Source organism: Cynocephalus volans, chromosome 2 (assembly GCF_027409185.1).
Source record: "Cynocephalus volans isolate mCynVol1 chromosome 2, mCynVol1.pri, whole genome shotgun sequence".
Classification (NCBI taxonomy): domain Eukaryota; kingdom Metazoa; phylum Chordata; class Mammalia; order Dermoptera; family Cynocephalidae; genus Cynocephalus; species Cynocephalus volans.
This window is the reverse complement of record NC_084461.1, coordinates 124,818,795-124,844,589: the sequence shown is the minus strand read 5'-3', so window position 1 is coordinate 124,844,589 and position 25,795 is coordinate 124,818,795. Positions and strand designations below refer to the sequence as shown.

The 25,795-nt window shown below is 46.5% G+C and overlaps 3 protein-coding genes across 13 annotated transcripts in view; 2 read left to right on the top strand and 1 right to left on the bottom strand.

Annotated features, from left to right (window-relative positions):
• The first annotated feature begins 222 nt into the window (after positions 1-222).
• On the top strand, positions 223-6,233 carry LOC134370608 (protein diaphanous homolog 1-like). The gene is made up of 6 exons (XM_063087660.1): positions 223-318; positions 4,102-4,196; positions 4,508-4,609; positions 4,835-5,074; positions 5,189-5,318; positions 6,055-6,233. Exons 2-6 carry the CDS (start codon positions 4,125-4,127, stop codon positions 6,231-6,233), a joined length of 723 nt encoding a protein of 240 aa, XP_062943730.1. The 5' UTR covers positions 223-318; positions 4,102-4,124.
• Positions 6,234-6,793: 560 nt separating this feature from the next.
• Positions 6,794-17,547, top strand: LOC134370396 (protein diaphanous homolog 1-like). The gene is made up of 4 exons (XM_063087530.1): positions 6,794-6,952; positions 7,071-7,206; positions 9,049-9,135; positions 15,546-17,547. The coding sequence occupies exons 1-4, from the start codon at positions 6,830-6,832 to the stop codon at positions 15,701-15,703; spliced, it is 504 nt and encodes a 167-aa protein (XP_062943600.1). The 5' UTR covers positions 6,794-6,829; the 3' UTR covers positions 15,704-17,547.
• A 2,085-nt stretch (positions 17,548-19,632) lies between these two features.
• LOC134370930 (protocadherin gamma-C4) overlaps positions 19,633-25,795 on the bottom strand; it is a 135,483-nt gene continuing 129,320 nt past the window's right edge. For all 11 annotated transcript variants that reach the window (XM_063087875.1, XM_063087871.1, XM_063087874.1 and 8 more), the window contains one exon: positions 19,633-21,632. In XM_063087875.1, the coding sequence (XP_062943945.1) occupies positions 21,406-21,632 (227 nt within the window). In that variant the 3' untranslated portion in view covers positions 19,633-21,405. The remainder of the gene's footprint in view (positions 21,633-25,795) is intronic.

Here is a 25,795-nt window from a genome sequence, read left to right as displayed (position 1 = left end):
TAACTATTGAAGAAACGAAAATGAGATATTATTATAATGGGGGGAGGCAGTAATAGAAGGATGGGTGGTTAAAGAGTAGGTTAGCCTTGAAGGAATACAATACGGAGGCTGTTATAATAGGGAGGAGGTGAGGGGCCATTCTGGGCTGGACAGTAGTAGTTCAGTGAGGCACAGAGGTAGTTTATCCTAATCATGCTTTTCTGATCTTTCCCTTGCTAGCCAAGAAGGATCAGGAAGGTGGAGAAGAAAAGAAATCTGTGCAAAAGAAAAAAGTAAAAGAGTTGAAGGTGTTGGATTCAAAGACGGCCCAGAATCTTTGTGAGTAGCTCTATGATCCCAACTATTTGAAATGTGAAGTTCTTCTAAGAACTTAATTCTTTTGAATTTAGGGTCCTTTGACATGAAACTTCCATTTGTTAATTACTGCTATATGCCAGGCATTGTGTAGTGAATTTCCAGTATCTTGTCAATTCCTTCAATAGCAGTACACAATTGTTGAGTACCCAGTTTTATGTCAAGGAAACAATCTAAGACTTTTAGGAACTTACCTAGTCATGTCGCTGGTAAGAAACAGGTCTGGGATTTGAACTTCAGACTTCATTATTTCAAAGCCCTTACTAGGGCTGGCTGGTTAGCTCAGGTGGTTAGTGAGTGCATGGTGTTATAACACCAAGGTCAAGGGTTTGGAGCCCCATATCAGCCAGCACCCCCATTCCCCATCAAAAAGCCCTTACTATTTCTGTTATGTCCACAGAAAATCTACCACAAATGTTCTAGCCACTGTACATTTCCTTCTTTCTCACTTTCTAATAAGTAATACAGGCACTGACTTGGGTACAATTAAATTTAAAATTTGTGATTTAAAATAAATGTAGTAAATCTTGTGTAGGATTAGTAACTCCAGAGAGTTCTGTTCTGAATTTGCTACTTAAACTCATAACTGATTGGTGGCAAAATTCCAGATCAGAAATTCCTTTTTGATCATGGTGAATGTTAATTTTTTTTGTTCATTTTAACAGTTGATCTACCTACTTTATGCAGAGTAATATAGATTTAAACATTTGTTTGACAAATATTTGAGGGTCTGTTATGTAACAGGCTCTATTAAGCACATACTATGCATGTGTTCCAGAGGTGAAAGTGTATAATATTCCATAAAACCCACTCACAATCTTGTTGACACAGTTACTAGCCCTGTTTTTCCAAATGAGAAAACTGAAGTTCAAATGTTGTGACCTTGGCCAAGATCACACAGTAAATAAGTACACATATCCATAAATAAAGTCAGTGATATAATGAGAGCAGTAAGCCTTTACATTATTCTTAACTATATAATCTTAGATTATTGTCAGCAAATATTGCTAAATAGTGTCTATGTTGAAGTCCTTTTATGGAGACTAAAGTAATGTGAATCAGTTTCTCTTTCCGAGAGTATCTCTAGGAACCTAAAGCATGAGTAATTATCATATTAGAAAATGATGCAAGAAAGTCTATGGGGTAGTACATTTTTATTACCAGTGAAGTGATATTAATATGGAAAACAGAATTCAGAAGAGATTTGAGATTAGTTTAGGGGTAGTATGGCCTGGGAGATGGGATTTAGTGATACAGTAATGATTAAGTGCCTCTTATATGCTAACAGATAGAAAGCGGAATAAGACATAGTTCTTATCCTCATGAACAGTGTGTCTGGTGGAGAGAGAAAGGGAAATCATAATAATAGCAGATTGATAAGTACTGTGATGGAGATATGCTAGAACACTTATGAGAACAGTAGTAGAGGAAGCATCTAAATCAAGCAGGGGGAGTACTGGAGCAGGCATACCCTTGAGGACATTCTAAAGGAGGTACTACTTAAACCAAGCCAAAAGAATTTAATAATTGGTTGCAGTGCAGCCTTATAACACCAAGGTCACAGGTTCGGATCCCTGTACCAGCCAGCCACAAAAAAAGAAGAGAGGAAAAAAAAAAAAAGAAATAATGAGAAGGAATTAAGTGAAGGGTGAGGACTGGCTTGTTTGGGGAGAGGGACGAGCATGTATGAAGAAGGCACAGACATGAGATAACATTATGCAATTCAGGAGATGCAAGTAATTGAGGATAGCTGAGTAAAACCAGGGAAGTTATTGAAGGGATTTTAATCAGGAAAGGGAGTGATACGACCCTATGTAATTTTTAGGAATGCTGCTTTGGCAGTGATTTTGAGGCTAGATTGCTAGGGGAGGGGAAGATTGTAGGTAGAGAGCTCTGTTACGTTATTGCTTTAAACTAGGTGATAGGTGATCAGGCCCTGAAACTAAAAGTAGTCAGAATGAAAAGAAAAGCAAAGGATATTAAGATAGAATTAATAAAACTCAGTGATTGACTCGGGATAAAGGAGAAGGTGTTTCTTGGGTTTAGATCACTCTGCGGAAAGCAGTACCATTTACTGAAATAGAAAGATTTGGTAAGAACAGATTCTCTTTTCGGGGAGGAGTGGTAAGTAATGGACATGCGTGAGAGGTAGCAGGGTGCTATCTTACATAGAATGTATGCACTAGATGGTTGCCATCTTTTCATTGGCTTTGTGGGGACAGTATAAATAAGAGTTGTGGAAGTGAGGGAGAATAGATTATTATATTTTTAGAATGCTATAGAGTGAAGGAAAGAGAGATATTGGTAATTGGAGAGGAACATTGGGTCAGGGAAGGTTTTTTTTTTTAAGATAGGAGAAACTCAATTTTGTATATATGCTGAAGAAAAGGTCCTTAGGCCTATTTCTTCTATTGAAACATGAGGAAAAGATGAGTACATACTTGAGTATATACATATACACAAGTGTACATATGAGTACATGTATATGAGTACAAGCTGATAAGCTTACAGAAGTGTTGGCATAGTTTTTTCTAGGTGATTCTAAAATAGTCCTTACCAAGCCTTTTCTAGCATGGCTCTAAGCTGGGAGCCCCCAGTGCTCAATTTTCTTTCTTCTTCTTTTTTTTTTTTTTATTAAAAGATGACCAGTAAGGGGATCTTAACCCTTGACTTGGTGTTGTCAGCCCCACACTCTCCCAAGTGAGCTAACCGGCCATCCCTATATAGAGATCCAAACCTGTGGCCTTGGTGTTATCAGCACCACACTCTCCCAAGTGAGCCACGGGCCGGCCCCCAGTGCTCAATTTTCAAGGGGCTTAGGAGAAAACTGAACAAGTAATTTGACCAATGGCTTCAATTTTTTCAGTGAAGAGGAACAAGATCTTCTTAGAAAATGGGGAAGAGGTAGTACAGTTGGGAGAATGGTGGTATTTTAGAGGAGCTGCCAAGAGGGGTGAGAGAGAGAAGAGGAATGCTAAGCAACGCTGAGGCCCCGGCTATCACTGGTGCCACTGCAAATTCATAGGCTCTGATTTGCATCAGCCTGGGTGTAAAAGTAGATAAATGAGATGGCTGGATTAGCCAGGAACTGGAAGGAAAAGGAAGCTAGAGAGGAGGAGGAGGAGTAATGGGGAGTAACAGTAGATAGTAATAGAGCAAGTGAAGTGATAGCCTTTAGGGTCCAGGTCAAACAGAAGACAGAGTGGAACTGATACAAAGAAAATGGAATGGTCAGGACACTGCGGAGAACTCCTGATGAAGTTAAAGAGTCAAGTTAGAGATTAGAAAGTGAGAGAGCTGGAAGGATAGGATGTGTTTGTTAGGGAATGGGATATGGTGGTTTCAGAATCAGAGGAGGTCAAGGCAATGACAGCTTTGAGGATGGAGTCCTTGGAATGGGGAACTAAAATAGAGTGGGGTTAAAGTCTCAGAAGTATACAGACAGAGGAAATCAAAGGCTTCCTGTGTGAGTGAAGGCAAGGAATCACAGTCTTTGTGGGATGTAGCCCATGGAACAGAATGGCTGGTGTACAACATAGATGTGGGGATTAATGAGAGAAAGCTGGGAAGTGGGAACCTTTAATACCGGACCCAGAAACTTGGATTTTAACTATATAGGTAGTGAAGTTTCTGAGAGTGACTTTAAAAGAGCCTTCGTAGGAAGATTATCCAGCATAGGTTTGTAGGATGGGTTAGAAGGGGGAAGGAACTGAGAAGAACATGTCTTTATATCTCATTTTCTGGCAGCAATCTTTTTGGGTTCCTTCCGCATGCCCTATCAAGAGATTAAAAATGTCATCCTGGAGGTGAATGAGGCTGTTCTGACTGAGTCTATGATCCAGGTAAGAAGCAAGGTCATTCTGCTGGCTTTTCTGCATAGCTATTCCCTTTCCTCATCTCCTCCCTGCCTAGATAGTGAGGATCCTCCTCTAGCATTGTTGACTTGAGAATGCTAGCTTTGGAAGAGCTGCTGTTTCTGTGGTGGTCAGGTTATTTCTGGTATATTTTTCAAAAATCTTGTCACCTCACTAACTGCCTCTCTGCCCCATCATGCCCCATATTTCCTTCTTAGTGGTCCTTGGGCAGAATGTGGGATTGACAAGAGAGTACAGCTATTTCCCCCTCAAATTCAGACATCCCTTCTCTCTTTCAGAACCTCATTAAGCAGATGCCAGAGCCAGAGCAGTTAAAAATGCTTTCTGAACTGAAGGATGAATATGATGATCTGGCTGAGTCAGAGCAGTTTGGCGTGGTGGTGAGTGAGGCCTGTGGCAATAGGCCCTTCTCAGAGTCTCTTGTTCCCCTCCCCTCTTGAGAGCAGCCAGGACACTTGCTCCTTGCCTCTTGTCTATTTTGAACCTATCTTTCTGCTTCTCTCTACTCTGTAACTCTGATCTTCCTATAGGAGGCTCAAGCCTGTATCTTTTTCTTACTCTCTTTCTCTGTTTGCTATAATGGAACTGCTTGTCTTCCCCACTAGATGGGCACTATGCCACGTCTGCAGCCTCGCCTCAATGCCATCCTCTTCAAGCTACAATTCAGTGAGCAAGTGGAGAATATCAAGCCAGAGATTGTGTCTGTCACTGCTGCGTGTGAGGAGTTACGCAAGAGCGAGAACTTTTCCAGCCTCCTGGAGATTACCTTGCTTGTTGGAAACTATATGAATGCTGGCTCCAGAAATGCTGGTGCTTTTGGCTTCAATATCAGCTTCCTCTGTAAGGTAAGCCAGGGGGTTAGAGCAGGATGACAGAAGGGGATGCTACGGCCTCTATGAGCTCAACGTTGGCCTGAGGCAATCTTGGGCAAGACTAACAATTTCTCCTCTTATCCTAAGCTTCGAGACACCAAATCCACAGATCAGAAGATGACATTGTTGCACTTCTTGGCTGAGTTGTGTGAGAATGACTATCCTGATGTCCTCAAATTTCCAGATGAGCTTGCCCATGTGGAGAAAGCCAGCCGAGGTGGGGCAGGTTGGGGTGAAGCTAGAAGGTGGTTCTGACCTGTGTGGGGAGGGAAATAAGACACTGTCTAGATTTTAGATCATATTCAGTTCAGACTATTTTAAGTGGGAATAGGAGAGGGTTTAGGCATGGTGTCTAAGCCACAAAAGAGGAGTAAAAGACTAAAGAGAAGTCTCCATGTGTAGAAATGGGAAGTACTGTTTCCATTGTTAGAGAAATACCAAACACCAAAAAATAACTGGAAGAAAGGCAGGCGTTTTTAGTCTAGGGCAACAGGTTTTCTCATTCAGGAAACATGGACTGTATTAACAAAAACCAGGCCTCACTGTCCTGGAACTAAACAAAGAAAAAGCAGCATTCAGTAGAAATGAGAACAGATTTTTGCCTTACCTCTTATTTCTGTCTGTCTCCTTCCTCCTAAACCCTGTTCTCTAAAATAAATGAGACCAAGATCTCAGAGGATTTCATAGATTCTTGTTAAATTAAATGAAACCTCTCTTCTGTTAGTACTATACACCTTGTGGAAACTGGAGGTTCAGTTTTCAAGTTTATAGTCTCACTGGAAAGATGAAAATTTAAATGTGTGAAATGACTAGAGGAGAGAACGTAAGAGAACTAAAATAATTAAGTACCAGAATGTGTATATGCCAAAAGCCATGCTCTGAAGGGCCAAGCTAAGGGATCTTGAGGCTGGAATTATCAGTAAGCTCTTGCTGACTGTTTTTATTTCCTTTAGTTTCTGCTGAAAACTTGCAAAAGAACCTAGATCAGATGAAGAAACAAATTTCTGATGTGGAACGTGATGTTCAGAATTTTCCAGCTGCCACTGATGAAAAGGACAAGTTTGTTGAAAAAATGACTATATCCTTTCTTGAGAGAGTTGCTTCCTTGGAAGGGAAAGAAAGCTTCCCATAGGGGGAAAACAGGGTACTTAGGGAAATATACAGTTTTCCCCTCTTTAGAAAAAATTGTTTTCATTAAATACATAGTTTTTGAAAGCATTTTCATTCTTGTGGCAAGGGAAGCAAACCGTGCAGATAAGCTGAGAGGTCCCGCTTGATTCTCCTGTCCTGTGCCCCTACTGCACATACACACTCCCCTCTTCCTCCCTTTCCCAGAGGTAACCAGTGCCACTGAACTTCTTTCTGATTTACACCTCACGAATTTATTTTAAAGAAAAAACTGCCTTGTATTGCTTTTTGCACATAATAGGTCTTAGCTATTCCTATTTCCATAGTAGTATGTGCAAAACAGCCCCTTTATATTGCCACTTCCTGTTGTATAGGTGTACCATAGTATATGGTTTACTTTTCCACTATTTCACATATTTAGATTGCTTCTCTTTTTGCACTTATAAACAGTGCTATATTGAAAATCCTTGTGCATGCCAGTACGCATCTTTGAGTGATTCTCTCGGCTGGAAAGGGGTGTCTGCTTCTTGATCTTGGTCCTTTACTTCTTGGCTGCACAGCTTTGTGAAAGATGCACAGGAACAGTATAACAAGCTGCGGATGATGCATTCTAACATGGAGACCCTCTATAAGGAGTTGGGCGAGTACTTCCTCTTTGATCCCAAGAAGTTGTCTGTGGAAGAATTCTTCATGGATCTGCACAACTTTAAGAATATGTTTTTGGTGAGCAAGGGATACCTGCTGATTGAGTCTTTTGTGGACTTTTCTTACTTTCCATGGGGTTTCACGTTGGCTTGTGGTGAGTATAAACATGCCCACATGTTCTGTTTTTCCCCAACAGCAAGCAGTTAAGGAGAACCAGAAGCGGCGAGAGACAGAAGAAAAGATGCGGCGAGCAAAACTAGCCAAGGAGAAGGCAGAAAAGGAGCGGCTAGAGAAGCAGCAGAAGAGAGAGCAACTCATAGACATGAATGCAGGTAAGAAGTGAAGAAGGGCTGATGGGTTGAGACAGGAACATTTGGAAGGCTTCTTTGTGTACAATCTAGGAGCCAGAGAGAATAGCTCATGTCTGAGCTCAACTCCTGGCAAATGATTTTTGGCAGCTTTCTACCTCCAAGATCCTAAAGTTGGACTTTAACCCCAATTCAGTTACGTGCACATACCAGTTTTCCATGCTAAAATCTTTTTCTCTCCTTTGCTGGTCCTTGCATTATGTCTCATCTCCCCAGTGATTTTAGTATTGGCTGTAACACCGTACTCTTTCCTTCTGCCCGTCCAAAGGTTCCTCTGGCCTGTTCTCATTCTCTCCACTAAACCTTCCCCCCCACCCCAAAATGTTTTTCTGACCCTTTTCCCATCTTTTATCAGTGGTTTGTTCTCCCTTTCTGCTTATTTCACAAAGTACTGTGTCCCTAGTTCCTTAGCACAGTTGTACACACCTATTCCATTGTAAATGCACTGAACTTCTGGAAGGGGGTGGGGACCTGATCACCCTCTTCTTTCTTCAGAAGAATCTATTTCACTACTAGAAGCATGTCTTTGTTGAAACATATGGTCTCAATTACTGGCCCTCTGTTTCCTGTCTCTGTTTCTTTCCTGCTGCCGATTCACTGACCCCACCCCCCAACCCCTGCTGCTCTCTCTGTGGGCAGAGGAAATACAGCATACATTTCTCAGGGGCACTGAGCTGATGCCACCCTTCTCTGAACCTGAGGGGCTACAAGCCTCCTGCAAGTCGAAGGGGTTCTCAGGGCTGCCAGGTCTATTAAGAATCAGAGTGTTTTGCTGAGCACAAGCAGCAAGGGCTGATTTAACACCTCTTGCTCCCAGGGGCTTTTCTGTATACTTTTCTGGAAAGCAGTTCCCTTGCCCTTACCTCTGTTGTATGTAAGCCACAAACTTTGTTCTAGTAATGTACACATCAAGTATCCTTCACCTTCCCCTCTGCGCCTCTCCCCCACACCCGAGTTTGTCCCCAGGTACTGGCTAGGATACAGTGGGGGGTGAGTGAAGTCCAGCTGACATGTGGGTTGAGGGCTGTACCCAGTCAACAGGTGGTGTAGTGGACCTTGCCTCGGTTCCCAGAACCCGGATCAAACAAATGAGGTTGGAATATAGGTCAGCTGCACTGGCGATGTTCAGCCAGCAGGTGGTGCTGGGAGCAATGAGCCCCAGGATGGGGGCTCCTTGGGATTTCACAGTTTCAGATTTCGCTAACCTGAGCTGTTGCCATAGAAACTGAGCAGGCTAGAAAAAGGATTCTACATTAACTCTTCGTATTCCAGTCTGGCTGCTCCTCTTAGATGCAGAGCTGGCTCAAGGAAGATGCAGCAAATGGAGGCAGTACTTAAGTGAAATTCATCAGTAATCAGTGGTCTTCAGCCACCTCTGAAACCTGAACCAGATTGTCTGTGAGAAGTTTATATAAATTGGAGTGAAACTCTTTAGGATAAAGAAGGAGGGATACAGTTTCTTATTTATTTCACAACCACAGTCTCTGTACTTATCCTAGTCTTGGAGTTGGGCAGTTCTGCAGTTGTGTGCCAGTCCTGATTGGGGCAGGGAGAATGGTGCTTCAGGAAAATACCCCAAGGCTTGCACTGGATAGTAGGAAATGAAATCTTTTTGTTTCAGCCATTTTTAAGCTATACAAGTAAACATGGACCTGTGTGACTTGAGGTTGAACCCTCTTTGTTCTTAGCTGCCAGCCACTATGGGAGAAGGGAACCCAAGCAATAGTTATGCATTTTGTGGGGAACTTGACACTTGCCATAGTGCTCCAGCTGAAAAGTTTACATCTCCATCTTTGTTTATGACAGAAGGCGATGAGACAGGTGTGATGGACAGTCTTCTAGAAGCCCTGCAGTCAGGGGCAGCATTCCGACGGAAGAGAGGGCCCCGTCAGGGTAAGTAATCAAATGGACCCCAGCCTGGGTATTGAAGGGGGTGAGTCCTCTCTGCTCCTGGTCCTGCTAGTATTGGGCTGAAGAGCAGATAATGATACTCTAAGGGTTTAGAAACTTCTCCACAAGAGTCATTGCATCTAGAGTGCATTATCTAGTCCTCTTCTTCCCATGTTAGAAAGTACTGACTTAGAAAACAAGGGTTTGAAGGACTGACAACAAATCAACTACATTTGATTATTCTCACATTTCTCCCCACTCTTGAAGCAGAAATTTGGAACAAGGGACCCATGCAGCAGAACAGAGGGATTTGAGTGGGGATTTGTGTATGTGAACAAAAATTGACCTAAATACAAAACTATACATTAGGTATGGATTGAAATGCAAAGAAAAAATAAGAGTTCTTACTCTCAACTCTCAACTTCACAAGCAGAAGACATATATGGAGAAAACTAATAATAGTATAAAATCCTATACAGAGAAGGTTTGGCATCGTTATCCCCAGATATAAGATTATAGAGGAGCATCGCTGTTGAAGGATTGTGCTATCTCTGACAACTACCTTTTCCGTGGGTGCAGTTAGCCTCTTTTGTCCTTTCCTTCCCCCTTTCACACCCTCACAATCTCATCTCCCAACCTTCTAAAGATTTAAGTGGATTACATTGAGCCAGAGCCTCTAAGAAGAATTATGGAGCTAAGAGGACAAATGATCTAGGCATTAGTATGGGAAAGGATTAATGGATAAGACTCCCTTGAAGGAAGCATACAGTGGCCAAGAGACTAGTCTAAAAGAAGGTATAGCCAGGGCTACCCCTCGTGGGGTTGACCCACACCATTGTGTCTACTAAAGACCCTTTGGGGTTAGGAGTGATGGCTTCTTTCCCACATTGAAGGGTGGGAATTACAGAAAAGCCTTCATTAAAGGTTTCTACTTCTGAGGGAGTTAAAGCTGTGTTCCCTGTTCCCTGGTTGGTGCACTCTTATAGGCCCATTTTATAAGAGCTTTACTTTGAGGTTATTGTAAAGAGAAAGATTATATGGCTTGCTTTTAGCCATTGTTTAGCTATAGTACGGTGGTAGTAAGACCTGTAGTACCTGTCACAGCCTGGAAAGGGGACCTTAGCATTAAGGTTGTAGAGCATGCTAGCCCATCTAAACTCAGTATCCTGACCGAAATGTTATAGATAACCATGAGTTTCATCTCTAATGACTGGCTGCCTGTTTCTACTATACTGTGAATACCCATAACAAAATTTCCTTCTGAGGGCTCTTCTGTATGACTTCAGATCCTTCCCTAAGCAGAAGAATCCCTACTCACAACACATCCATTTTCTGACATCCTCTGAATACAGGCTCTCTAAAGGGGAGGAAAGGTTAGTATGAAGGGCTTAGAATTCTATGGGATAGAGCATTTTGTCTCACAGATAGGTGCTTGGGTAGAGAGTACAGCCAGTAGTATGCATTACTTTTGTATTTAATCTTTAGAGGTTCTTGCAACATTTGTTTCCTACCCATCATTTGAGGTGAAGTGGCTTTACCTTAAGCATTTCTAGCCTAACAACTGTACTTTGCATCTCACTGTTTTCCTCAACCATCTCAGCTAAATGCCAGTCTCCATTGGGCTTTTGGTGGGGAATTCCCTTTAAAGCCTCTTCCTGTGGAACTATACTAGAATCCCAGATGCTTCCTGTACACAGGCAGCCAGATATCAATGGCTTGTTTCTGCTGGGGAGGCCCCATTCTCCATTTCTTTTCCAAGTGGGAAGCTAGGATTCACAGGCAGAAGAAGCAGGGATTTTTTCAGAACCTATCCTTTCAGCAGAGGACCTGAATCAGTCAAAGTACTGTCTCACAGTGCAAGTGTGAATAGACGGAGACTCATAGGAGATATGGAAGTGAAAAGAAGGTGAAAATGATAATTACATATTTTTTAATTGGCTCCAGCCTGTAACCTTATCTTTTGGGCTCTGAGTTTACTAAACACATCAGAATGCATCTAAGAGAATCTCTCAGGGGAGACATTTCTAGCTACTTTGGTTAGCTCTGTAAACCTTGGTGCATTCACATCATCATGTAAAGTGATGTGATGTGGCCTCACATTAAACAGAAGGATAGGCATCAAAGTGGAGAGTAAAGAGCATAAGACTAGGTAGGGATCAAAAGACTCAAAGTCCAATCTAGCTCTGATGCCTTCTGTGTTACCTAAGGTGAGTCACTCAGTTTCCTCAAGTATAAATTGAGAATTGGACTAGAATGTTCAGCTCTTTTTTGTATAGTGACAATAGGATTACAAGGAAAAGGGAGAGTCTGGACCTGGAAGGCCCCATTCTCAATATATAAAGGCTCTAATGGTGGTAGGTTTCCCTAAGTGGCTACTGGACTTGGCTGTTCCACCCCTTGTTTGGCTGTCTCTGACTGTTTCCCCTGGCTGATGCTTTGAACCAAAGGAACAGAAGCCCTGTCAAGCATATCTTCCTCACAGCCCTCCTTATTCCCAGAGAGGCAGCTGTCCCTATTCAAAGACACTAGCCTTTTCCCTAGAACTTAAAGGAATGTTAAAATCTTCGAGTCTCTGGAGACCCTAGGGAGTGACTAGTATACAAAGACCCATTGAGTTGGAAGAGGAGAGTTACTATCAGAGCTGGTTCATTAAAAGCAACATGTAAACTGCTGTGATCTGCAGGGTGTGGGAGAACAATGGTTTGAGTGTCAAGGGGAAGAATCCATGTGATTGTATTACAGCTACTATTTCAGGCCCACAATTGAGTCAGCTTGTGGTTTTAATGACTCAACTTTATCTCCATGTCTGAATTATGGCCTCTTATACACAGGCCATTTGCTCCCTGGGATAAAAGCCAAGGGAAGAAAAAAATTCATCTCTCTCTTCCTTTCCTTTCCTCTACCACTTCTTGCTTCCCTATAAGCTCAACCTATACTAATAGAACCTTACAGTTGGAAAGACTCTAAAGACCTCTGGAGGTTAGTATCTAACCTCATAGGTAAAAGGAATTAAGACCCAGATAAGGTCTTGCCCAGGTCTACATAGCTGGCGAATGTTAGAGCCAGAACTATAGCCCACTTTTGTGAATCCAAGTCCAGGGCTTGGTGAAATTGCTTTAGGGAGGTTTTCTAATGATCACCTGTCTAGAGAAAATAAAGAGTGTTTCCTGTACCACCACTTTGTAGGTATTCTCCCTTTACTTTTGTAAAAATAGGGCAGGAAATATAACTAGAAGAGTTTTAGACACTAATGAGTTATTTAGGATGGTAATAATTGCCCCATCTGTCCTAGTTTCCTCTTCCCAAAGGAAGCTTATTAACAAGAGCACTTCCTCTTTAGCAATAGTTGCTGGCCTGCATGTTATAATGGTCTTTTTCTAAATTATTAGCCTTTTTCTAATTCAGCTATACTAGTGTTATGTTGTTGATTTTCCTGGTGTTTTTATTCTAGCTTGCCCTTAACTTCTAGGAATCTGGCTTCAGAGAGCTTTGACCAGTATCTCAAGATTGTTCTCTTTTCCCCCCTGGTCTGTGGTACTGTTCTCTTACGAGTTAAGACTTGTCCCATATCCCTTCTAGTTAAGATGTTTATGCTGACCAGTTAGCCTAACTCAGTTAGGCCATGGTGCTGATAACACCAAGGTCAAGGGTTCGGATCCCCATACTGCCAGCCGCCAACAACAACACCACCACAATATATCTATATCTATATCTATGTTTATCTGGCTCTGTCTTAACAAGTACTGAGGTTAAGGAAAGAAGGGGAGAGGTCAGGGTTTTTGTTTTGGCATCTGGCAGGTACAGGGATTCAAATCCTTGACCTTGGTGTTAACCAACATCATGCTCTAACCAACTGAGCTAACTTTAGGCCAGTCCAGTTTTTATTGATTGTTTAAACTGCTCAGCATATTGGTGGCACTGGAGTGGAATGTCTGGATTCTGTTGCCAGTTCCCATAGGAGCTTTCTCATCCCTGACCTTAGGCCACATCTGTCCATTCCTAGTGTACCTACTTCCGAAGTTAAAAGAGAAATTTTGATCTCCCCACCTACCGTCTGCTCCTGTTCTTAGATTTGTAATGCATCAGAAGCTTTAAAAAAAAAATTATTAAAAGTTTATTTTTTGGCTTTAATGGAAGTAAACTCAGCCAGAAGCTTTTTGAGTCTATGAAAATTTAGAAATACTTCTTGGTTAGGTACAACTGGTATCTTCTTAGTTCAGAGGAAGAAACCAAAGAAAGAAGCAGCTTAAGACCTGCCACACTTGAACTCTGACTTCTCCTGTGCTGTCCAGGACAAGTGTCTCTGAAGGCCTGGTGTTCTTTTTCCCAGGGTCTGGAGTCAAGTTATTTCAACATATGCACACCACTAGAGTCACATACACACAAATAGTTGCAATATTTTCTCAACTGCTGGAGACTGAATTCAAAGGAGCAGTAAAGTGATATGAAACCACTGCCTTTCTGGACATGAGAAATGGGATCCTAGAGAAGGGAGTACTTCAGAAGAGGGAAAACTAAGCAGGTTAAGGAAGATTTTGCTGGTGTGGAGACACTAAGGTAGATAGGAGAAGCATGTACATGTAAACTGTCAAGTGGGCTTGTTTTCCTCACCTGTTAGTCACTGAGGCAGTAGTATTTGTTCATATCCAGTGAGTAGTTTGGTGAAATCCCCAGAGTCTAGGTCTCACACGTCTGATCTGTAACCACATAAGCCATTGTAGCTGTCAGTCAGGGTCTTCACTATTCTTTCTCCTTTTGGTAGACAACCCCTTGTACCGCCTGTGAGGAGGCAGAAGAAACCTATAAATTGGTCACCTGTGGGCATGCAGTGTGCTCTGTGCCTGATCTGTGGCTAGCCTCTGCTGGTGTGAAAACTGGCTCTGGGTCATGGCTTTACAGGGAGACTGACAGCCCTGGTGAAGACTTGGGCTCTCTGATCACGTTTGGCTTCTGCCTACCTAAAGCTTTTTGCTGGTCCAAAGGAAACACTTTGTTCACTGCCTCCTCTGGACTCTTCTTCCTTCCTGCTCATGTCCTACAGCTGCCCCAGGCCTACAGTTTTCATTTAGGAATGCTAGGCTCTTTTACCTGGTCCTGCTTCTTTAAAGCTTAGGCACTACTTTCTCCACTGCAGCTTTCCCGGGTCCCCATGAGGTCTTTGTTTTTGTTTGTAATTGAGTTATAATTTCACATACCTAAAATTCATTGTTTTAAAGTGTCCAATTCAAGAGTTTTAGTATATTCACGAGATGGTGCAACCACCACCATCTAATTCCAGAACATTTTCATCATCCCCAAAAGAAACCCCATACCCATTAGCAGTCACTTGTGATTCTTCCCTCCCCTGGCCTCTGGCAACCACTAATCTACTTTCTATGGGTTTGCCTATTCTGTGGGCATTTCATAGAAATGGCATCATAACGTATTTGGCCTTTTGTGTCTGGCTTCTTTCACCTTAGGCAGCTCTTTCTGTACATGCAGTCTCTCTGTCCTGCTTCTAGGGCATAGGAAGAGGCAGACTTCATGAGATGGGCATGGTCCCAAGGAGCTGCCTTCCTGTTGAAGATACTAGGGCCATAAGTCTGGATTCCATAAATGAAAATGAGAGTCTTGGGGATGGATCCCAGCAGTTAGAACAGAAGCTCGTGGATTGATTGGTTTTTCTTTTTCTATTTGGGATGACAACTGGAACTTCACAATCCCTTAGCCAAATGGGCTGAGGTTTCTTTGTAGGGTTTTCCTCCTGGCCGTCTTTGATCCCAGTTCCGCCTTCCCTGACGTACCTTTTATTTCCCACACCTGCCCTTCCCACACTCTACACACCTTGTAGGGCCCTCGGCATTTCTGTCACAACTGCTACCCTTGAAGAGTTGGGACAGAGCTAGGCATGTGGGCATCAGTTGTAGGAGTTGTATGGGATGCCAGAGACTGGCTGCTCCTCCTTTTTGCAGGAGTCCTTCTAGCAGTCTGTTGAAGGCTGGGGCTGACTGAGAAGTATTTTGGCCTAGGAGCTTCCTGGGAACTGCCAAGAAAACAAAACTAATGTTATGTACTAAGCTTTAGCCTATTTAATTCCAGCAACTCTGTGATGAGAAAATAGACTTTGAATACTTGATCTCTTTTTAAGTAATGTAACCAACACTTAACCCAGTTTTGTCTAGCTGCAATCAAACCTTTGTACTATTTTCACACAGAGAAGGCAAGGACAAGGCTTGCTCTCTTATTGCCCCACACTCTCTTTGCTATCCAAAGGTACAGTCTACCTGTTGGACCTCTGTCCCTCCTTCTTCAAAGTAAGGACCTCTCTGAACCAGACAAGGCAGCCATATTTGCATGGCTTCTGGCTGAATGTCTGCTGTAGAGTTTGGAAGAGATTAGAACTAGGATGGGATCTCTCATGTCTTCTCTTGCAGCCAACAGGAAGGCCGGGTGTGCAGTCACATCTGTGCTGGCTTCGGAGCTGACCAAGGATGATGCCATGACTCCTGTTCCTGCCAAGGCGTCCAGGCTGAGTGAGGGAGTCCCCACAATCCTTGAGGAAGCCAAGGAGTTGGTTGGCCGTGCAAGCTAAGCTGGATCCTGTGGCCGCAGCAGCTCCTAAATGAGGCCCCAGACTGTCCTGCCCTGCAGCGTGTGCCTGAGGGTCAAGGGGGGATGGATATTCCTTTGGGATGGCCACTCCCACCACCCTGACTCTGTCTTTCTGGCCTGCTGCTCTCTGAACATCACATACAGCTTCAGCTGCCTGGAGGCCAGAAGGAAAGGGCAGTATGGGGGAGGCCTGAGCCCAACCCAGCCAGCCCTGGCTGTTGTATTACCAAAGCAGGGTCCATGTTTGCTGCCTTAACCCTGTCTCCTCTCTATTACTCAGAGGACCTCATCTCAGATGAGGCCCAGCCTGCTTTCTCAGCCCCTGACTTCCTAGTGGGCTTTCCTGTAGGTCAGTCTTGCTGGATTTGTGCTTTTCATTTGTGGTTTCTCTGGCTCTGAGAACAGCAGGCTTGTGAAACTTTGGGCTTGATAGATCCCTCTTTCTTTGCTGTTACCTCTGCTCTTCTCTTTCCTCTCCTGGCTAGTGTTATTTATTACTAGTGGTGTGGCATTGGGAGCTGCTTTCTAAGGAAGTGGGGAGCAAATCCCACCCTTACCCCACCTTCCTAGGAAAGGCCTCCCAAAAGAAAAAGGATTTGAACCACTTTATCTGTTCTGCTGTGGCCAGGCAGGCAGAGCATAGCAACAGTGTGGGACCCACCCCTAGCCTGCTGCCTTGCTTTATGTCCCTTGCCTCTCTGGACCCTCTGCACCAGCACCCAGGCTACTGAGCCAAGGTCCCTCCTCATGCCTCCCCCAGAGCGTTGGTGCATCTCATCTGCAGTATGAGGTGTATTGTGACCATCCCAGCACCTCACCCTTTGTCTCCAAGGAACTGGGAGGTGGAGCCTCCTGGCTGAGAAATTGTTTCGCAAATGGATCTATTTTTGTATGAAAACAAAATTTTTTTAAAGAAAAATAACTTTTCCTTCCCCCTTTCTCCTCCATAATGTAAGAGGCTTTGATGGCAGGTTCCAGAGTTCCTGGAGTTTCTCCCCACAGGCCTCAATCATGAACATGCCGCTGGACCTTCACCTCAGCCATCAAGCCTTTTATATCTTTGAGTCCAAGACAGATTCTCTCTCCTAGCATCAATTCTGGGGCAGGAAGAATCTCTTCTCTGGTTGAGCTGGGCCAGGCCTAAGAATAGTGGGAGCTCTGAGACCACCGAGTTTTTATTAGTTTAATAAATTTATCAAGCCAAATGTACAAATGCTTAAATGGACCCTCTGGGGAAGTGGGCACAGGGAGCACCCCACACCTTTACCTCCTCTCTCTTCTGAACAGTGGGCAGAGCAAACTGTTTGGTGGCCCCCTCCACAGGAAACTCAGATTCTCTGGCTCAGGGTGAACCTTTTGCTCTCCTTGTGCCCCTTTTAGCTTCCCACCCCCAGCTAGGGAGAGAGAATGGCACTGTTAGGGCTTGGTCCAGAATGATAGTTGTTAGAGCAAGAGGGGAGCTTAGGAGACGTGAAGGCAAATACAGGGAGGCCATGCAGTCAGGAAGGAGGGTTTGGTTGCTAGAGCCTGTGTATGAAGGGGCAATGGCAGTTCCTCTGAGCTGTTCCCGGGAAGACTATGGTGCAGGGGGCCTGTTGCTCCCCTTGGTCACCTTCTCCCTGCTGGCTGACATCTGGGGCTTTGACCCTTTCTTTTTAAATCTACTTTTGCTAAGATGCATTTAATAAAAAAAAAAAAAAAAAAAACAACAGTGGAGACAAAATGCAAACCTATTTCCCTTGCCTCTTGGGCTTTTGGGATGTCATCACCTCCATTTGTTGGGTTTGTTTCCAACTGTTAATAAAGCATTGAAACAGTACTGCATTACAGCCGCCTTTGTGAGTTTCTGAGCTCTTTTCTTTTCACCCTAGTCCAGGCTCCTCTACTCTTTCCCTGTGTCAAACTCCTGGCTGACCTGACAAATCATTGCCGAAAAGCTAAAGGTGCCAGACCTTTACTTGGGCATAGGGCTAGAGATGATTAATACATGGTGGCTTCTTCCCTGCTAGAAGCCACCCTCAGGGCCATTTACCCTCCAAAAAGGAGAAGGTGGCTAGTTCAGGTCCCCAGCTCTTCCACATTGCTGCCTCTTGGCTTGGAGCTCGTTTCGTGAACTCACTTCTAACTCCCCACCTCCCCTAGATGTCACACAGTTTCCTGGCAGTGCCTGTGCCTTTTGCTGAGGGAAGCATCTGACTCCCGTTTTCCCATTGCCACTGCTCTTTTGGTGGCCACCTTCCAGACTAAAGGGGTATACACCAGGATGGAAACCTGAACCTGCCCAGCAAAGGTCAGAAACCCGAGGTCATGCTCCAGATGACTTGCCACTCAGAGCCATACTGGTCTGAGCTAGTGACCCTCACAGAGAAACCTTACAAGCAATGAACAGACCCAGGATAGACAGGGAGGGGCCCTGGAGAGGACCACAAACCCGTGTGAACAGGACTGAAACTAGAAGTAAAAACACTTCAAATAGCCCTGGAGCCTGAGCAGCTGCCTCCCTAGTGTGGCCAGAGGTGTCGGGGTGGGCTGCCTGCCTCCTCCCTCGCTCTACCCCAGAGGCCACACGTTTCTGGCTCAGCTTTATAGGGATGCATAGCAAGTAGGGGTCCAACCGCAACTGCTCAGGCGCTCTCTGCCAGTCTGCTGCCTGGAATAGAACCCAGGCGCCCGGCGCCCCGCCCCTCCGCAGCCTGGCTCTGAGAAACAAAACCCTGCTTCCATCGCAGCAACCGCACACACCACCCTTCCTCCCACGCAAGAAAGTCGCCCCCAGATGCTTAGTTGGAGGGTTTGGTTTCCATGACAACAGACAAGGAGCTGGCAGAACGGGTGGTGACCCGGCTCTGAGAGCCTCGGTGCTGAGGAAGCCCGGAGACAGCCTCCCCCGGCCCTGCGATTGGGCATACCCTCGCTGACTCCGCTGATAACCCCAGTGGGTTTGTATGTTTATGTCTGTCCTTCAACCCCTCCCAGTCCTCCCCCCGCGGTATTTCCTGCAGTTTCTCTAGCTGCAGCAACCTCGGAATCCCACAGTGCTTCGAGGAGGCAGGCGGAGGGGGCGGGGAGATGGGGGAGCAGGCGAGTGAATGGAAAAGCACCGAGAGAGGAAGGGGGGAGGGCGAGCTGGGTCTGCGGGCAATCCCACTTCCCGAACACCCTTTCAGTCCCCTAGACTCCCGCAAGAAAGGGACGAGCCCTCCAGTCTTCGCTGCGGAGGAGGTGAGCGGAAAGGCGAATTCCAGGTGGGGAAACTGAGGCTCAAGCTACAGACTCGGCCCTCCGAGAATCACTTTCCGCATTCCCTCCCACTCCCGCGGTGTTCCCCAAACCCTTAGGCAGAGCGGGTGAGAGGGGACGAGCAAAAGACAGTCCCCGCTCCTCCAGCGAAGCCCTCCAGAGTGCTGGGGGGAGGTAATTTTAGCGGGGGAAAGGGCGGGAACTAAGGAAAAGTCGTCCGCCTGCTCCCCAGCGCGAGCCCGTCCCCGCCCGTGACGGGGGCTCCTCTTCTGCCTGGAGACAGGCGCTTAGAACCCTGACGGAGACAGCTGCAAGCATACAAGTGCACATTCAATTGCACACTAACGCCGCACTCAAAACTCCCCACCCCCACAACAGACCCGCAAGCCGATTACACACAATGGTATACTGATCCACAAGCACACCCAGTTACTGTCCATCGCACATGTTACATAGGCACAGAGGTATTGCAAACATACACAGCCATATTGGAGTCACACACGGGCGGCAGCAACACACACACATAAGCCATTCAGAAACATCTAGACGCGCAATGACCCGAACAATAATCGTCTCCCGAGCCCTCTCTTCTTCCAGCAATACACCTCTCAGCTCATCACTTCATCCACACATGCCAGGAGCCTCCATCTCTAACAGAAACATTCAGCCTTTCAGAAGAAACCTTTTCGTTTATTTATTTATTTTGAAGAAAAAAGCCATATAAATATTAGAGTATAAAACTTGCGTGAGACACAGGAAGGGGGTGGGAGCTACGTGACTATGCGAAGAGAAGCGCTTATAGGAGTCAGTACGGGGGAGGGGGTCGCCGCAGCGCATGGACACAGCACAAAACACAGCACGGGCCGCTGCAGGCAGATTCAAGGACAGAGGGCTGCGCGGAGCCCGCCGCCCGCTGCCCACTCGCCATCACGTAAAAGCACACCGCACTACACTATTGGCTATTCTACACCGGCCGTAAGAGGGAGGGGGCTCTACACTACTGTAAGGACTGGGATGGGGTTCTCTCGAAGCCCCGCTGGATGAACGGGAACCCGGGGGCAGATAGGGAAGAGTAATGGAAGTTCTATGCACAAGGAGGCACTGGGGGACTTTAACCAGGCTCTGGCCACTAGGGGGCGCACTGGGGGCCTGGGCAGTGGCCTTCACAGAGAAGAAATGGCACCTGGCAAGGTGAAGGACCAAGGCTTGAGGCGTGCAGAAGCCCTGTGAAGAAGCTTTATCCTGGGCTGAGACTTTCTGTCACTCTGGTCCCTGCTCCCAGGGACCAAGAATGGCCTAGCTGGCCCTCCCTCCTGCTGGGGCTCCACTGACCCTTCCACCACTGGTACCTCTGGAGTACCCAGCACCCACAGAGGCCCCTCTGACCTCTCTGGGGGACCTGGTTCTAAACCCATTCAGAGCTTCCTTGGGCTGAAATGCCAGTTTAAATCCATTGGTCCTGGTAGCTCAGCCCAAAGCTGGCTGCCTAGGCTGAGCCCTATATGTGGGGGGTGAGGGTCCAGCCTGGTGCTTGGTTTATGGCTGGAATTTGGGGATCTGGTCAGTACCACGGGGACATACAGAGCCTCCTGCAAGACCCTGTTAACTGAAGGTCAAGCTTTGTTCATCCCCCCCATCCACATACATACACTTCCCTTCTTTATCTTACTACCCCATACTGTCCTGGAACATGCAATGGAGTCTCTTTTTGAGAAGGGGTTAGGGAAGTCACAGCATGCAATCGGAACATCAAACGATGAAAAAACAAAACAAAAGACCGGTCCCCAGGGTGTTGCGAAGAGGCTTGGTAGCAAAATGCCCTCCCTAAAGCCAGCAAACATCAGTAGCATGGGAATGGTGACCATGTCCCTCAAAACTTGAGCATTGGTCTCAGACTCTGGAAGGAGGTGAAGGGACTGACACCAAACCATGCTTTGGGGGAAGATTGAGAATTGAAGGAGAGGCCAAGAGGTCAAGATGCCCTTCCAACTCTTCAGAACTATGACCTTTTCAGGTACCTCAACACCCCAACCACCTTACTAAAGAGAGAGGATCTACTGAAGAAGTGGGTGGGATAGGGAGGAGGGTGGCAGGGGATGGATGGGCCTGATTGATTTAGAAGATGAAGAAGTTCAGCTGTAACTGAAGGGGGTGTGACAAATGGTTCTTGGCATCTACACTGACCCCACTATCCCCATGGGTACAGCAATTGATTGGACGGGGGTTCCCAGCAGAACTCCCTTTGCATATTCAACCCCCTGGGGGCAGACAGGGGGGTTGTTGATTGGGCACTTGTTTCTGTTTCCCAAGGGGGGCATGGCCTTGGCCCCTACCAGTATCCTGGGGGTGAGCCCTGAAATTCTGAGGCCTGGGTACAGGTAAAGAGAAGCTGGACTGGTTGGGGAGGGAGGCTGCCCTGTGGCTCTAGGCTTGGCCTCCACATTACTTTTTCTCCTTCTTGCCAGACTTCTTCTTATTGCCATTGCCACTTGCTGGGGCTTTGCCATCCCGCTTGCCAGCTGCGTTGGTCAGTGTGGCATTGCTACCAGGGATGTAGACATTCTGGCGATAGTCGGGCACATGCTGCAGAGTGAACTGGGGTCCATAGCGGGCACTCAAGCCCATGGTGCCGGCGCCGCCTCCCAGGGTGGAGCTCCCATCAGCAGCTTCTGCAGAGACAAAGGAAGATTAGATGGGGGCTGAATGGCCAGTTAGATCAGTTGGTTAGAGAGCAGCCTTGTAACACCAAGGTCAAGGGTTCAGTTCCCCCTACCAGTCAGCCACGAAAAAATTAAAAATAAGGAAAGAAAGCAGAGGTGGGAGAAAATTTTTTTTTAAAAAGTGCAGATAACAGATGGGGGCTAAACTTAGGGTCCTCAACAGTCACTCTTTTATACCAGAAACCATTAAGGAATGCCTGCAAAGCACCCTAGGCCCTGACCACAGGTACTGGGAATCCAGTGGTCACTAAGTCAGTCTCTATCACAAGGAGTTGAGAGTAGAGGATAAGAGGCTCTGGAGTAAGAAAGCCTAGATTTGATTCCTAGCTCTTTTTTCTTACTGTGATCCTGGGCAAATCTACTTAACCTTCATATGCCATCTCATTTTCTGATCTGCAAAATGTGGATAATAATAGTATCCATGTCTTCTGGTTTTGGTGAAAGCTAAATAAGAAAATATATGTAAAGAACATAGAACAGTGCGTGGTACATGGTAAGTGCTCAAAACATGCTAGCTAGTGTTACTCTCAGGGCTGAGACACCGGCTCCTGAATCCTTGCTGTAGTCCTTCTCAAGGTAGCCTCTGGCTTCCAAACCAGGCCATGGGCTCCTGAGAGCAGTGACCATGGTAGTGCATACTCCTGTCCTTTTCCAACCAGTGCCTGGCACAGAGCAGGTACCCAGTAGTTCCATTATTAATTGGGCTGGGGGGGAGGGTGCTCTTCCAAGCATTCATTTCTTAACAGCATTTGACTGCCTATTCTCTGCCAAGCACTTTGCTAGATGTTTCACATGCATGATCACTTTTAACCTCGACACATCAACCAGTGAGCTATGTGGTATTATCCCCATTTTACAGATGAGAGAGCCAAGGCTTAGAGAAGACAAAAGACTAGCCCAGGGCCTTACCAGACAGTGTGTTAGAGTGGGATTCAGGCCTAAGTGTATCCAAGTGCGTGCTGGAGGGTATAGTTAGTCACCACCAGCAGCAGCTTGGACCTTATCCCTACTCTGAGGGGAAGGGCTATGGAGAGAAGATGGATGAACTACGTTCTGTGGAGCTGAGATGATGATCCTGGGGACGAGACATCTTAGGTACAGTGTAGACATGGGCTCAGGGTGTCAGAACTAGGGACATCAGAGAGCACCTCCAGCCCAACTTCCCACTATGCAGAAAGAGGCCCAAAGGAGTCCACATTCTGGTCCTAGCTCAGCATCACCTGGGACCTTGTTTAACATGCAGACTCTCAGAATATATGTACATTAAAGGTTGAGAAGCACAGAAGTACCTAGTTCACAGGGTTTTTGTGAGGATTAAATGAAACGTGCTTCATCCAGTGCCCAGGCACTTGGTAGGTGCTCAGGACGTGTTAGCTGCTGCTGCATCCTCATCACTGTGGTCATCGTCACCATCCTCCAGCGTGTCATCACCTCTACCCTGCACTCTCCCTGACTGGGTGGGGGTGGGAGAGGGGGAACGGGGAGTTCGACTCTTCAGGGCTCACTGCTGGAGGCCTGAAATCCTTTGTGGCAGTGGGAGAGTTAAAGCCCCAGGAATGCCCAGCCGGGCCGTCTGGCCCGAGCATTTCCCTCCCAGCCTCCTCTGCACCCTCCCTAGACCAGGGAGCGGGTAAAGAGGGTGACTAAAGCCGGAGAGGCTGAGTAATGCTGGGACACCAACCAGAGATTGAGAAATGGAGAGACAGGAAATATTTTCAAAGCCGGCAGAAGAGGGGGAAGGGCATAAGAGAAGGGAGAGCCGAGATGCGCCTGGGCCCGCCTCCACGTGCCAGCGCTCAGGTTTCTACAGCCTCCATTGCAAGTCCCAGATCCCTGGAGCTGAGGGCCTCCTGGGGGCGGGGAAGAAGAGTGGCTGGGAGGGGGCAGCTGCCCACTTCCTTCTCTGCTTCCCCAGGCTGGCCCCTCCTCCGGCTCTTTCGTGCAGCTGACATTTCTGTTTTCCCTAATTAACTCCAGGAGGGAGCAGGGTCCTCGACCGCCCCGCCCCCTCCCCTGGGGCAGTCAGCCTCTTCCAGCCGGGGAATGGGAGCGGTGGGGGAAGGGGCCCAGATCTGGCTTCAAAGAGCCAGGATTCCGGAGTGATTTAGGGACTAGAGGGGAGAACTGAGAGGCACCAGGAGGGAGGGAAGGAGGGAAGGGATGAGAGAGAGAGAGAAAGAAACAGGGAGAAGGGAGGCAGAAACAGGAAGGGCTTGACTGAGCGACTAGAAGCCAGGCCCACCCACACGCCCCATGCACCCAAGCTCTCCGAAAAGCACCCCAGGTAGATGAAAATGACAAAGCCAGCCCCTGCCCACCTTTGTGGGGTGCCATGAAGTTGGGCTGGACCAGGAGGAAGAGAAGATGTGGAAATCCGGAGTGTAATAGAAAGAGACTGATACTAGAGTTCTGTCTGCTCAGCTCTGCCATTAAGGAGCTTTGTGACCTTGGCCAAGGCCCTGCATTGCTCAGGCCTCAGTTTCCCCATCTAAATCTGAGGTGAAGAAGTTGGATTGCCAGCTTTGACCCTCTTTAGAATCAATTCTCAAATGGCCCCTCCCTCTATACCCTCTTCTCTGCAAGGTTCACATTGGGCAAAGACCAGGATTTTCTTAATCCAAGAAGAGATTTAGAAAAGCAGGAAGAAAGAACCTGGGCATCTTCTGGCCTGGAGGAGGTAGGGCTGATGCTCGCTTCCTCTCCTGTGCCAGCCGCTCCTCAGGGAAACCCAGCTCCCCAGCCGCATAACGTTCCCCCATGCCCTGTCCTCCCAACCCACCCCTGCCAGGGCTGAGGCAGCAACTCCAGTGTAGCCCAGGGAGGCCTGGTTAAGCTAGACCAGAGCTGGTTGAGCTGCAAACCAACCGCAGCCTCCTTGAACACACACCTCCCCACAAATGTTTATTTAAAAATCCTCCCAAGTGTCTGCTCTTACTCTCCCTCTTGCTTACCACCCCCTGCCCACCCCCGCAGCCTGTCTGGGCTGGACTCCAGGAGCTTCTCTGGTTCCAGGGCTAGGATGTGGGTGTGAAAGTGAGAGCAGGGCCTGACCCCACCATCTCCACCCTCAGGGTCCCTTCCCTAGGGCCCAGGCTTAGTCTGGGGTCAGGCCCTGTGTGGGCCAGAGGGGTGAGCCCTGACAGGGGAGCATGACCTCCGCTCCAGGGGGAACTTCTTAGATGGTTTTGGGCTATAAATAATGATTTCATTTCTGTCTCTAACATCTGGATTTAGGCTAAAAAACCTGCTTCCTTGGCCTTAGGGCTCAAAGCCACAACAGCTAAATATACCTGTTTACTTCCCTCAAGAGCCGGACTTGGCATCTCTCCAGACTCAGCTGCCTGCCTCTTTCATTCATAGTCAGTATCTGGCCTCTCGAATCACAGCCCCACCAGACCTAGGACAGCTCTGCCCCTGCCATCTCTCCCTTCCTCTGTCCTTACATCAACCACAGGCCTGGCCCCACTTAACCTCACATACATCTGTGATAGGTTTGCCAGATTTAGCAAGTAAGAATACAGGGTGCCCAGTTAAATTCGAATTTCGGGTAAACAATAAGTAATTTTTTAGTATAGTATGTCTCATGCAATATTTGAGATCTACTTATGCTAAAACGGTATTTATTGTTTATCTGAAATTAAAATTTAACTGGGCCTCCTGTGTTTTATCTGACAACCTTAATCCGGGAGAAAAAAGCAAGGCATTAGAAGTTCAGCCTTTCGACCTATTTAGCTAAGAGGGAAACCAAGGCTGGTTCTAAAGGCAGACATTGTCACTGTAGTACAAATGGCATGAACTTGGGAGTAGAGCTGGGTTAGAATTGCAGCTCTGCAGCTCAAAAGTGGGGGCCTTGGGGCAAGTGACTTTTCAGTTCTCTCATCTGTCAAGTATAAATAATCAGACCTGCCTTGCAGAGCTGTTGAGAGGATTAATTGACATAAGGCCCATAAAGTTTGTTTAACATGTGCCCAGAGTGATTATAGTGATTACTGTGATTTCACCTGGTTCTTTACCCACCAGACATGCTGGAGGGTAGGGCTGTCATTTCACTATATAAGGCTAGTGCTTTAATCCTCTGCCCGCCTCTCTATAAACCTAAGATTTATTGCTCC